Source organism: Erythrolamprus reginae, chromosome 1 (genome assembly GCF_031021105.1).
Source record: "Erythrolamprus reginae isolate rEryReg1 chromosome 1, rEryReg1.hap1, whole genome shotgun sequence".
Taxonomy (NCBI): Eukaryota; Metazoa; Chordata; class Lepidosauria; order Squamata; family Dipsadidae; genus Erythrolamprus; species Erythrolamprus reginae.
In genome coordinates, this window is record NC_091950.1 from 374,455,389 (window position 1) to 374,468,786 (window position 13,398).

The 13,398-nt window shown below is 38.2% G+C and overlaps 1 protein-coding gene across 2 annotated transcripts in view; it reads right to left on the reverse strand.

The window, feature by feature from the left end:
• MERTK (MER proto-oncogene, tyrosine kinase) overlaps positions 1–13,398 on the reverse strand; it is a 138,341-nt gene that overhangs the window by 5,549 nt on the left and 119,394 nt on the right. For both annotated transcript variants that reach the window (XM_070734622.1, XM_070734621.1), the window contains exons 16-18: positions 5,669–5,778; positions 3,902–4,061; positions 1,292–1,428 (exon numbers count right to left, since the gene is read on the reverse strand). In XM_070734622.1, coding sequence (XP_070590723.1) covers positions 1,292–1,428; positions 3,902–4,061; positions 5,669–5,778 — 407 coding nt within the window. The remainder of the gene's footprint in view (positions 1–1,291; positions 1,429–3,901; positions 4,062–5,668; positions 5,779–13,398) is intronic.

Consider the following 13,398-nt stretch of genomic DNA (forward strand, 5'->3'; position numbering starts at 1 on the left):
CCTTCTCGTTTCCCTAACCCTTGTATTCTTAATTTTCCTTATATTCTTCATATCTTGCACATCTACTTGTAATTCACTTTGCCACCATTTAGTCAATCCTTGGATCACACACCCGTCTGCCTGCATTAACATCCTATATATATTACTTGCTTGCGCCTTGGTGCCATCACTTTTTTCTCTTATTATTTTCTCTAACTCTATTTCCTCCGTTAGTAGTGCGTCTAAGGTAGCCCCATGTAGAAAGCATTGCAGTAGTCAAACCTCGAGGTGATAAGGGCATGAGTGACTGTGAGCAAAGACTCCCTATCTAGGTAGCACCAGGCGAACCTGGGCAAACGCCCCCCTTGCCACAGCCGAAACATGATGTTCTAAAGTCAGCTGTGGATCGAGGAGGACGCCCAAGTTGCGGACCCTCTCTGAGGGGGTCAAAAGTTCCCCCCCGGGTGATGGATGGACAGATGGAATTGTCCTTGGGAGGCAGTACCCACAGCCACTCCATCTTTTCGGGGTTAAGTTTGAGCCTGTTGGCACCCGTCCCGACCCTAACAGCCTCCAGACACCGGCATATCACTTCCACTGCTTCACTGAGTGGACACCGGGTGGAGATGTATAACTGGGTGTCATCAGCGTACTGATGACAACTCACCCTGTGTCCTCGGATGATCTCACCCAGCGGTTTCATGCAAATATTAAACAGCAGGGGAGAGAGGAGTGGCTCGCTCTCTATCGTGGGATAGGTTAGTGCTTCCATTCCTGAAAACCATCTCGGGATTTCTCTATAGTGCTCCCTTTTAATTTTACTCCAAATGTGCTTTTAGATTTTCACCCTGATTTGTTTTTGCTGTGGAATTTTTGCTATTAGTTCCCTGAACTAGGTGGAGATGCAACACCAAGTTTGTTTAAAATGAGTTGAAAATAAAAGAGTCTAGTCAGGAATCTTGCAAGGAGACCAGCTTCTTAAACCCAGGAAAGTCCCTCCTTTAACATGGTGGCTACAGTTTGAGATTTTGAGTTGTTTTATTTATTTATTTTGTCATAGAGCAATTGTTCATAAGTCTAAAGGCATTAGCAAAAACAGCCTTATTAAAACAAAGAAAAACTACCTCTTGGTTTCCAGATTTCCAAGTCCTCAGGCAGTTGTTCTTTCCCCAGTCTCTGTAAATTCAAACTGATTGGAAGATGGCAATTTCCTTTCCCTTTCATTCTTCTCTTCTTCTAGACCCACAAGCAAGCCCCATATTCAATTGCTACAATTATGCTTCATTATTTATCATAATTTCAAAATACTTACAAATCATCTAAACAGCCCTCTGGCTGCTTCAGTCTATGCCCATGAAGTAGATAGTCATAGATTTCGTGGTTTTGCACTCCTGGGTACGGAGTCATTCCTTGCGTTGCTATCTCCCACATTGTAACACCAAATGCCCACTAAGGGAAAAGAAAATGGACAAATAACTTAATTAAACAACATTTTAGAACAACTTTAACGATACCCATACAATTTAATGATAACCGTAATTGGACTCTTTTTGAGAAATAAATCCCATTAAACATATTGAGATTGTTTTTTGTCCAATAAAAAGATCTATGCTGCCTTTTCTGCTGCATTGTTGAAAATCATATTGGTAATATTGTATTCCCAGTAACTTCACCTGATTGCAAATTACATATTTATTACATAAAAAGAGTGAATAGTAAATATTGAAACTAAGGTATTTAATTTCCAGTTCTAATGTTTTAGTATTGTCATTTTAATTAATAATTCTTTGACAAAAAGTACACTTTAATACTATTGTATTAAGGTTAATATGCAGAAACATACCAATTTAATTTCTGGCATCTGAGACTGAAAGTTTTTCCGTTAATGAGGCTCTAAAATAGAGAACCACTGCTAATTAGAACTGGCTGTACTTTTAGTGAGACTGATTTTGTCATTTTCCAGTTTGAAGTCCAGACATTTTCCCATGTATCTATGTCAATTTCTTTACTAATATTTTTGCACGAACTTATCATGTTGTCCTTTAAGGTCAAATCTATGTTTTTATGGCCAATCATATATTTATATGCTTTCCCTATTAGTTTATTCTGATTGGTAATTAGTAAATTACCTAAAAAGTTTTTACTTTTATCAAAAATATATATCGTACTGTCTCTTTGGAATCTAGACTGAATCTGAATATATTGCCACCAGTCAATTATAATCCCTTCTTCTTGTATTTTATTCCTTGATTTTAATTTCATTTGGTCACTTAGTAATTCCTTATATCTTATTATTTTCATCTCCTTTATTGAATTAGGATACGTTATTGCTTCTAAGGCAGAAATCCAGTCGGGAATAGTTAAAAAATTATTCTTCTTTATGTCTTTCCAGACTTCCAACAAATACTTTCTTATTGTATGTGTTTTAAAATATGTATGTATTTTGTCCTTATCATACCATATAAAGGCGTGCCAGCCAAGCATAAGATCATGTCCTTCTAATTTTAATGTTCTTTTATCTTCTAATACTATCCAATCTCTAATCCATGTTAAGGCGGCTGCCTGATAATATAATTTCCAATTTGGTAAAGCGAATCCTCCTCTTTCTTTAATGTCTTCCAAAATATTTATCTTTATTCTTGCTTTTTTTCCTTGCCATAATTTTTTTTAAACTATTGTTGTTACATTTTTTTAAAATTTCCCCCCAGGGTTTATTGGTATGACCTGAAACAAAAACAAAATCTTAGGTAAAATGTTCATCTTGATTGTGGCAATTCTCCCCAGTCTCGCTAAAAGAAAAATCAAATTAAGATGTTTTATAGGTGGCACCTCCCACCAAATAGGATAGCGAAAATGTTCCCTAAGACTTCCCCATTATGTTGGAAATGTAAGAAAGAAATTTCTTCTTTTCATTTAAAGCAATAAGTTGATTTAAAGTATTTTTTTAATGTATTCTTTTTTCTATATTGAAATTTTACTTCTAGAATAAGCGGGGTAGAAACAACCCCATCTCTATGTTAAATGTATGTTTGTCAGTTTTGTCTATTTTAAGAACATTAATAAAAATAATTGGGGGAAAAAAAAGAACTGGCTGTACTACTTTGTTTTAAAAAGTAGAACCGGACATTTTAAAAAAGATTACATTTAATTTCTTCTCACAGGTAGCTAAACTATGTTTTCCACATTTTAAAGGAGTCAATAGGAATAATTTGTATGTGGCAGGCTTTAATCTAACTTTGCTAGTAACTTGCACCTACAAAAGCATCATTGAAAAGGACAATTAATGGCTCTAGAACTTGTCTGACAAATTAATAAATATTCTTTCACTCAGTAGAGGGAGCTGCACCCCTAGCTTTATTTGACCAATAATCTTGGAGATAGGATGCCCAATTTTTCTGTACTGTAATTGTGTCTTGTATTAATAGCTTGATACATTGATACTGTATTATCAAACAATTACTTTCATCAATATGTTTCATCGCACCTTTTTTCATTAAAATAGGCTTGCTAGTATTAATTATTCAAAAGTAAACTAGTTTTGACCTTTTTTCCTTTCACATTACACTGTTAAATAACTATTAACTAATCCTTGTTAGAAAACTGAAGGAAGATTCAGAGCATCAAATAAAATATTTTGTAAAATCTGAAGAAAGTGATGTATATTAGGGCATAGTTGTTTGCAGAGAGTTTTTGAATAATTCATGTGTTATTAAAATGAAAAGGTCAAATATAAATATCACAAGAATAAGCCTGTTATTTTCAAACCACTTACTCTGTACAAATACTGCTGTGTAAAAAACAGTGGTACAAATAAAGTCTGTGACATATATTTAAAAGCATTCTGTCAATCCAAATTGACAAATTTTCCTCCTAAAGCCAAACTTAACTGTTAAATTGGAACACCATCTCCTCATTTACTTACCACATCACTTTTTGTTGTGTAGACGCGATCTGCAAGACTTTCTATAGCAATCCATTTAACGGGCATCTTTGCAATACGTCCTTGCCGGTAATAATCTCCACTATAAATTTTCTTGGATAAACCAAAGTCTGCTACACACACTGTCATGTCATCCCGCAACCTGTCCATTAATGTATGCCAGTTAATATGAATTCATATTACAAGAAAGAGGTGCCTCAAATATGTAGCATTACTTCATGTGTGTATACTTTGGGAAATAGATTATATGAATCAAAATGACTTTCCTACATAACCTCTCTGTCAGCGAACCAAATAGCATCTGAGAAATAAATCACATTCCACTCCTGTGCTCTCACACAAGGTTCGATTTATTAGCTGTGCCATGCTGGATTCGTGGCCGTCAGTCCAACAAAGAAGATGGGAATGCTTAAATCAGAACAGTTTAATCAATGGGCATCTAATAATCTTTGTTTTAGGCCCCAGAGCCCTGCACATATGACAGAAGCAGCATGGGGGAAAGGATGCTTGAATGGCCTTCCTTCTCTACTATTGCTTTATACAATCACAGGGCTAGTAGTAGCCTAGTAGACAATTGATCCATTCCCTTAATCAGTGTATGGAACTAAGAGTACAGGATTCTGCTGCACTGGAAATTTTTATCTAACTGCTAGTCGAAAATCTTCATCAAGAGAGTTCACTGCCCTTCTAAATACCGCAATTGTCAATATCTTTGTCTTTACAGTTATCCGTTATGTCTCCTGTAATTTAAAATGTATTAAATCAAGCCCTGTCCTTCTGGGTAAGAAAACTACCTTTTGGTCTCTTCTGTGTCTCTCTCAAGTATCTGAAGGTTGCTGTCATAACCTCTAGTCTTTTATCTACTATTCTTTTCAGGCCCAATTCAGAGGCTTTGTTTCCCATATTTTCCTGTCCTTCACCAAATTTATTCCAAATAATTTCCTTCATAAAGTTCCTTGAATGAGTCACAGAATAATTCATGCTTTTAAATGTAAAGCAGAACGAATGCCTCTGATAATATGAGAAACTAGAGTTCTATTCTTTCTCTGCTAGCTTGTGTCCAGTTTGAAATCATTTTTTTTACGACCCTGATATCCCTTTTATTGGGGTGGAGTCAAGGTGACTGAATAACAAATCTGAAATACTTTTCACAAATATTACTGCCCTACGTTCCATGTACAAACAGATCTTGTGTGTGTTTTTGATTCTTTCCCTTCAGTCTCTTCTCCAGTTATTTTCCAAGAGGTTATATTCATTAATATTTATTTCCCAAGATTCAGAGAAAAAAGGTTGGGAAAATTGTACACTAAGATTAAAACACCTCTCCCTTCATTACATCAGGATCTCTGCAATACACTTGCTATATGTTTCACCGAAACAAATGCTTAGAACTATAACTATGCATTTAGACCTGTACACAGATAACACGCCATAGAGAAAGTTAGGCTCCAAGGATTTTTTCCTTCCTTATTGCTGTAATTTTATAAGGAATTCCTCTATCATGAATAAAGTAACACTCAGGGATTGGAGTCTGAAGTATAAGAATCTCAACAGTAATGTAGAATTACTCTACATTAAATTTACAAACATTCAAAATGCAATGAAGGATCTGAAAAACACTTTTCCTTGATTTCTGATTAGGTACATTTCCTAGATTTTGATCCCCAAATATTGTTTCCTACTTTAAGATTTACAGTTTCTGACTGAAAATCAATCTGAATTCTGAGTAGAAAAGAGAACAGAACTCACATGCAATTTCGGGCAGCCAAGTCCCTGTGGAGGAAATGTTTACTACTGAGGTATTCCATTCCTAGGGCAATGTGGATCATAAACTTCAATAAAATTTGCAGAGGAACATACTGAGAAAAGAATAATAATAATAATAATAATAATAATAATAATAATAATAATAATAATAATAATAATACAACAATAACAATCTCCATCTGTCAATTGCAAAAGGCCGCTTTACTGGGATTAGCAAACATAATTCGCCGCTACATCACGCAGTCCTAGGTGCTTAGGAAGCGCCCGACTGGTGATGAAATATGAAATCCAGCATAGTGATCTCGTTTGCTGTGTTGTATTGACATAAATAATAATAATAATAATAATAATAATAATAATAATAATAATAATAATAATATTTTTCTTAATATATGATACTGATTAAATGTTACTAAATAACAAATGAAAAAAACATAAGTCTAATACATTTAAGACAAAAACACAGGTCATAGACAACTTATTTAATATACTTCAACTAGAGTGAGAGGCAGTGCATCTATGTTGTTTTACCTTCTGAACAAATGACATTAATAAATGCATAACCCTTTCAGACAGATTGAGAAAGAGGCTAAAATGCTTATATTAAAAGAATATCAAAATGATTTCATATATAAATATGTTGTGATTATAGTAATAATCACAATAATTCATTGACCACACTGTGACCAAGAAAGTCAAGATGGTGGGGGAAAGCAGGCAAAGACTTGTTTACTGTGGCATGTGCACCATGATTCCAGTAAACACAACACAAAGGTCAGGAAAACAACAATGCCTTTTGCTTGAAACAAGGCAACCCTGTATTCAAAATGCCAGGAAAAAAATATTTAAATCATAACTATATCCAGAGCTTAATGCTCAAACCAAGATGATGGAGAAGCTCGAGGCAATATATGATGCATAACATTATGACTATTTCGAAACAGGACCAAATAGAAACATAGAAACATAGAAAATAAGGCAACACAATACAAAAATACAAAACCAACAACAACAAACAATTCAAAATAATATGTAAACTTACACCTTAAAAGGGGGAAAAATAAACCATTCTCTACTACAATTATCAATATCTATACTATGAAATTTATATAAAATATTTTCATTTTTTGGCTTGAATATTTGGTGTCCCTTTACTTGTCTTGGTTATTGTTATCTTATCCATAGATCAGTTATTTTCCTACCGCCTTATGTTAGTTCTCCATTAAATGTTTAATATCCTAAAAATACTTACTTTGTATACATAATACACAAATATATAATAAGTTTAATTGTATTGTTTAAAAGGATTCCTTTTTAAGTATTAAATTATTAATTATATTGTAATTTTAATTTTCTTCTCTTTTCCTGAACCATTCATAAAAGCAATTCCAAATTTTGTAATAGTCGGTGTCTTCTTTATTTCTTAATTTTAACATTAGAGCATCTGCCTCTGTACAGTCAATTTTTTTTAAGGGTTAGTGAGTCATCTGGTAGATTTGGTTGTTTCCAACATTGAGCTACTGCCATTCTGGCTGCGGTTAATATTTGTATTGCTAAATAGTATTTATCTTGATCTAGTTTTTGGTCTATAATTCCTAATAGATATGCTTCAGGTTTCCTATTTACTTTAACTTTAAGTATATCAAATAGTCATTTTTGTTTCTTGATACAGAATTTTTAAATCATTGGACAAGTCTACCAAACATGATAGTATGTTCCCATCTTTTCCTTACATCTCCGACATTGCAGTTTTAGTTTTGGGTACATTTGGGCAGTTTTGTGGGTGGAAGATGCCAACTATAATACATCTTATAAAGGTTCTCCCTATATGCCAATGATTTTGTTAATTTATAATTTTTTTACCAAATTATGTCCCATTTGTCTAAATTAACATTATAACTGAAATTCTTGATCCAATTATGTATGTTACCTTTAACTAGGAACTCTTCCATTTTATAATTCAATAAATATTTATATAGCTTAGAGATAATTTTTTTTATCTTGTCCTAAAATTATTTTATCCAATTTGGATTCTCCTTTTTGTATTCCCATTATTTTGTCTTTTTGAAATCTTGATTTTATTTGGGTATAGGACCACCAATCTACTTTTACACCATTCTTTTCTAATTGATCTCTATTTTTCAATTCGCCTCTTTCATCCAATAGTTGATAGTATTTAATCATCCCTCTTAAATCTTTAGTATTCAGGTGTAATAATTGCTTCCATACTGGAAAAACATTTTGGAATTTGTAGATAATGGGCTCTTTTAATTTTAATCCATATCATACAGATCGAATTTCTAATTACATGACGTCTAAAATATTTATGTGTTTTATCTTTTACTTATTTCATGTTTTGTGGAGAGGAAGAAGGAAAATTAAAGGAGCAATAGACAAAAGTCTAAGTTTCATTTTGTTATTCAGCCAATATTGAGTTGTCGGTGTTCCGTCATTCTTCTTGGTTAATTAAGAATTTATCCATAAGTTTAGAAACATAGAAACATAGAAGACTGACGGCAGAAAAAGACCTCATGGTCCATCTAGTCTGCCCTTATACTATTTCCTGTATTTCATCTTACAATGGATATATGTTTATCCCAGGCACGTTTAAATTCAGTTACTGTACTGTGGATTTACCAACCACGTCTGCTGGAAGTTTGTTCCAAGGATCTACTACTCTTTCAGTTAAATAATATTTTCTCACGTTGCTTTTGATCTTTCCCCCAACTAACTTCAGATTGTGTCCCCTTGTTCTTGTGTTCACTTTCCTATTAAAAACACTTCCCTCCTGAACCTTATTTAACCCTTTAACATATTTAAATGTTTCGGTCATGTCCCCCCTTTTCCTTCTGTCCTCCAGACTATACAAATTGAGTTCATTAAATCTTTCCTGATACGTTTTATGCTTAAGACCTTCCACCATTCTTGTAGCCCGTCTTTGGACCTGTTCAATTTTGTCAATATTTTTTTGTAGGTGAGGTCTCCAGAACTGAACACAGTATTCCAAATGTGGTCTCACCAGCGCTCTATATAAGGGGATCACAATCTCCCTTTTCCTGCTTGTTATACCTCTAGCTATGCCGCCAAGCATCCTACTTGCTTTTCCTACTGCCTGACCACATTGCTCACCCATTTTGAGACTGTCAGAAATCACTACCCCTAAATCCTTCTCTTCTGAAGTTTTTGCTAACACAGAACTGCCAATGCAATACTCAGATTGAGGATTCCTTTTCCCCAAGTGCATTATTTTACATTTGGAAACATTAAACTGCAGTTTCCATTGCTTTGACCATTTATCTAGTAAAACTAAATCATTCACCATATTACAGACCCCTCCAGGAATATCAACCCTATTGCACACTTTAGAGTCATCAGCAAATAGGCAAACCTTCCCTACCAAACCTTCCCCTATGTCACTCACAAACATATTAAAAAGAATAGGACCCAGAACAGACCCTTGAGGCACACCGCTTGTATATTTGCCATTAACAATAACTCTCTGATGTCTATGCTTCAGCCAGCTTGAAATCCACTGAACTATCCAGCGATTAAGTCCAATCTTCACTAATTTATCTATCAGCTCTTTATGTGGAACCGTATCAAAGGCTTTGCTGAAGTCCAGATAGGCAATATCCACGGCACCACCTTGATCCAACACCTTTGTGACATAGTCAAAGAAATCAATGAGATTAGTCTGACATGATTTGCCTTCAGTAAAGCCGTGCTGATTTGGATCCAATAAGTTATTGTTTTTTAGGTGCTGATTTATCCTCTTTTTGAGTAGTCTCCATCATTTTAACTATAACTGATGTCAAGCTAACTGGCCTGTAGTTACCAGCTTTATTTATGTATTATTATTATTATTATTATTATTATTATTATTATTATTATTATTATTAATTAGATTTCTATGCCGCCCCTCTCCGTAGACTCGGGGCGGCTCACAACACAATAAAAACAGTTTATAACAAATCTAATAATTTACAATATAAAATATTAAAAAACCCCATTATTAAACAAACATACACACAAGCATACCATACATAAATTGTATAGGCCCGGGGGAGATATCTCAGTTCCCCCATGCCTGACGACAAAGGTGGGTTTTAAGGAGTTTGCGAATGGTGAGGAGGGTAGAGGCAGTTCTAATCTCTGGGGGGAGCTGGTTCCAGAGAGTTGGGGCCGCCACAGAGAAGGCTCTTCCCCTGGGGTCCGCCAACCGACATTGTTTAGTTGACGGGATCCGGAGAAGGCCCACTCTGTGGGACCTAATCGGTTGCTGGGATTCGTGCGGCAGAAGGCGGTCTCGGAGATATTCTGGTCCCATGCCATGAAGGGCTTTAAAGGTCATAACCAACACTTTGAATTGTGACCGGAAATTGATCGGCAACCAATGCAGACTGCGGAGTGTTGGTGTGACATGGGCATACCTAGGGAAGCCCATGACTGCTCTCGCAGCTGCATTCTGCACGATCTGAAGTTTCTGAACACTTTTCAAGGGTAGCCCCATGTAGAGAGCATTACAGTAGTCGAACCTCGAGGTGATGAGGGCATGAGTGACTGAGTAGTGAGTCCCGGTCCAAATAGGGCCGCAATTGGTGCACCAGGCGAACCTGGGCAAACGCCCCCCTCGCCACAGCTGAAAGATGGTTCTCTAATGTGAGCTGTAGATCGAGAAGGACGCCCAAGTTGCGGACCCTCTCTGAGGGGGTCAATAATCCCCCCCCCAGGGTAATGGACGGACAGATGGAATTGTCCTTGGGAGGCAAAACCCACAGCCACTCCGTCTTATCCGGGTTGTTATTAAGTACGGTAGTTATTAAGTACGGCTGGGTCCAGGGAAGGCTTCTTGAGGAGGGGGCGCACAAGTGCCTCTTTATAGGGTGTTGGAAAGGATCCCCTCCCCATGGCAGCGTTGAAAGTCTCCTGGACCCAGCTCCGTGTCACCTCCCTGCTGGCCGAAACCAGCCAGGAGGGACACAGATCCAGTAAACAGGTGGCGGAACTCACAGCTCCAATGGCCTTGTCCACTTCATCAGGTGTCACCAGATCAAACTCTTCCCAGACAGGTGGACAAGTACAGGCCCCAGTCACCTCGACTGACTCGTTGTCAGTCGACTCTGTTTTCCAATTGGAGTCGAGGTCTGCCCAGATCCGAGCGATTTTATCAGCGAAAAACGTGTTAAAATCCTTGGCACTACTCTGTAAGGGCTCCCCAACTCCCCCCTGGTTAAGAAGGGAGCGGGTCACCCTAAACAGAGCGGCCGGGCGGGATTCCGCTGATGCAATCAAGGTGGCATGATACGCGCATCTTGCCACCTTGAGCGCCACTTTGTAAGTCTTAATAAAAGCTCTTACAAGTGTTCGATCGGATTCAGACTTACTCTTCCTCCATCGCTTCTCTAGATGTCTCTTCTGGCGTTTCAACTCCCGGAGCTCCTCGTTGAACCATGGAACTCTACGGGGTCTAGCACCACGGAGAGATCGCAAAGGTGCAATCCGATCAAGAGCCTCCGCTGCAGCCTTGTTCCAGGCCTCCGCAAGAGACTCCACCGAACTGTGGATGAGTGCATCTGGAATAACCCCAAGCGCCGTCTGAAAGCCCTCTGGGTCCATCAGGCGTCTGGGGCGGAACATCTTAATCGGTTCTGCCTCCCTGCGGGGAAGGATTGGAGCCAGGAAGTCAAGCCGTAGTAGAAAATGGTCTGACCATGATAAAGGCAATGCTTCTAAGCCCCTTAGTCTCAGACCATTACTCAATTGCTCGGAGAGGAATATCATGTCAGGTGCGTGTCCTCTCTCGTGAGTCGGACCCTGAACTACTTGAGTCAGGTCCATGGCTGTCATGGTGGCCATGAACTCCTGTGCCAGTCCAGAAGCTTCACCGAGTGACGGCAGATTAAAGTCCCCCAAGACAATAAGTCCGGGGAACTCCACCGCCAACCCGGCTACCTCCTCGAGTAGCACAGGCAGGGCTTTTGACATGCAGCTGGGAGGCAGGTACGTGAGAAACAAGCCCACCTGAACCCCTAAGTCCAACTTCATCAAGAGAGACTCGCAACCCGCAATCTCTGGAGCAATGAGTCTACGTAGGCAAAGGCTCTCCCTGGCTATAATAGCCACTCCTCCCCCCCTTCCCTGGGGTCGAGGTTGATGCCATATCTGAAACCCGGCTGGGCAGATTTCAGAGAGAGGAACTCCTCCCTCTGGGCCCAGCCAGGTTTCAGTAATACATGCCAGGTCGGCCTCCTCATCCAGGATCAGATCCCGGATGAGGAGAGCTTTATTTACCACCGACCTGGCATTGAGTAGCAGCAACCTGAGCCCAGGGTCAGAATTACACTCATCACCAGTGCCCAAGATTGGGCTCACGGAGCCAGAACAAGGGATCGTTATTAAGCAACGATCCCTCATTCCCCTAGAACGGCTCACTCCGTGGCCCCCACCATATCTGCCTCTCCCCAGCAACACCGGAATATTCCAACCCTCTGTCCCCCCAGAGATAGGTGCCCCCTTCCCTCCCGCCTCTCCAGCGTCAGGTGGGCCAAATCTATCATTAATACTATTTCCATTCATCTCATCCATACCATAGCACCACCCACCCCAACCATCCCACTCATACCAATCATTCATCCCATGCCCAATATTACATCCATCCCAGTCATCCATTAATTAAGAATCCCCCCAATAATATTAAAAATAGATTAAATTAGTAGTAATTAAAAGCACTAATAAAATATATCACAATATATAAATATGAAATAAAAATAGAAAAATTTATATTCTTCTCTACTGCCCTTCTTGTGGATAGGCACAACACTGGCCATTCTCCAATCCTCAGGAACATCTCCTGTTAACAGGGATTGGTTAAATAAATCAGTCAGGGGGGTAGCAATGACAGATCTGAGTTCTTTAAGAACTCTGGGGTGGATGCCATCTGGACCCATTGCCTTATTTATCTTTAGTCGTTCAAGTTCTTCTAAGACATCGGCTTCTAAGATCACTGGAGCTGAATCCGTACAGCTGGAAGCAATGCTATATCCCTCTATAGTATTATTTTGTAAGGTGTCTTTTGAGAAAACTGAACAGAAGTAGCTATTGAAATGGTCAGCGATCTCCTTATTCCCATCAATGCATGTATTATTCCCGGTACTAAGCTTCGTGATGCTGCAGTTTTTCTTCTTCCTATCACTAATATATCTGAAGAAGGTTTTATCTCCCTTCTTTACAGGTTTGGCAATTTCTTCCTCTTTTGAGGCTTTAGCAGCATATATTATCTGTTTCGCCTCCTTCTGTCTCATTTTATACACCTCTCTATCAGCTATACTTCCAGACTCTTTATACCTCCTATAGGCAGCCTTTTTTCATTGACTATAGCCATTACATCATTGCTAAACCATAGCGGTTTCTTCTTCCTTTTACCTTTAGTTATTTGCCTTACATACAGTCCTGTGGCTTTTAAGATGGCCTTTTTTAATACAGTCCACTGGGTGCTCGCTCCTGCCATTTTATCCCTCCCTTTTAATTCTTTATCTAAATATTTCCCCATTGCATTAAAGTTTGTTTTTCTGAAATCCAATACTTTGGTTGCAGTATAGGATTGCTCACAATCAGTGTTTACATCAAACCACAAACATAGATGGTCACTGCAACCTAAACTTTCTCCCACCTTGATCTCTGAAACCCAATTCCCATTCGTAAAAACTAAATCT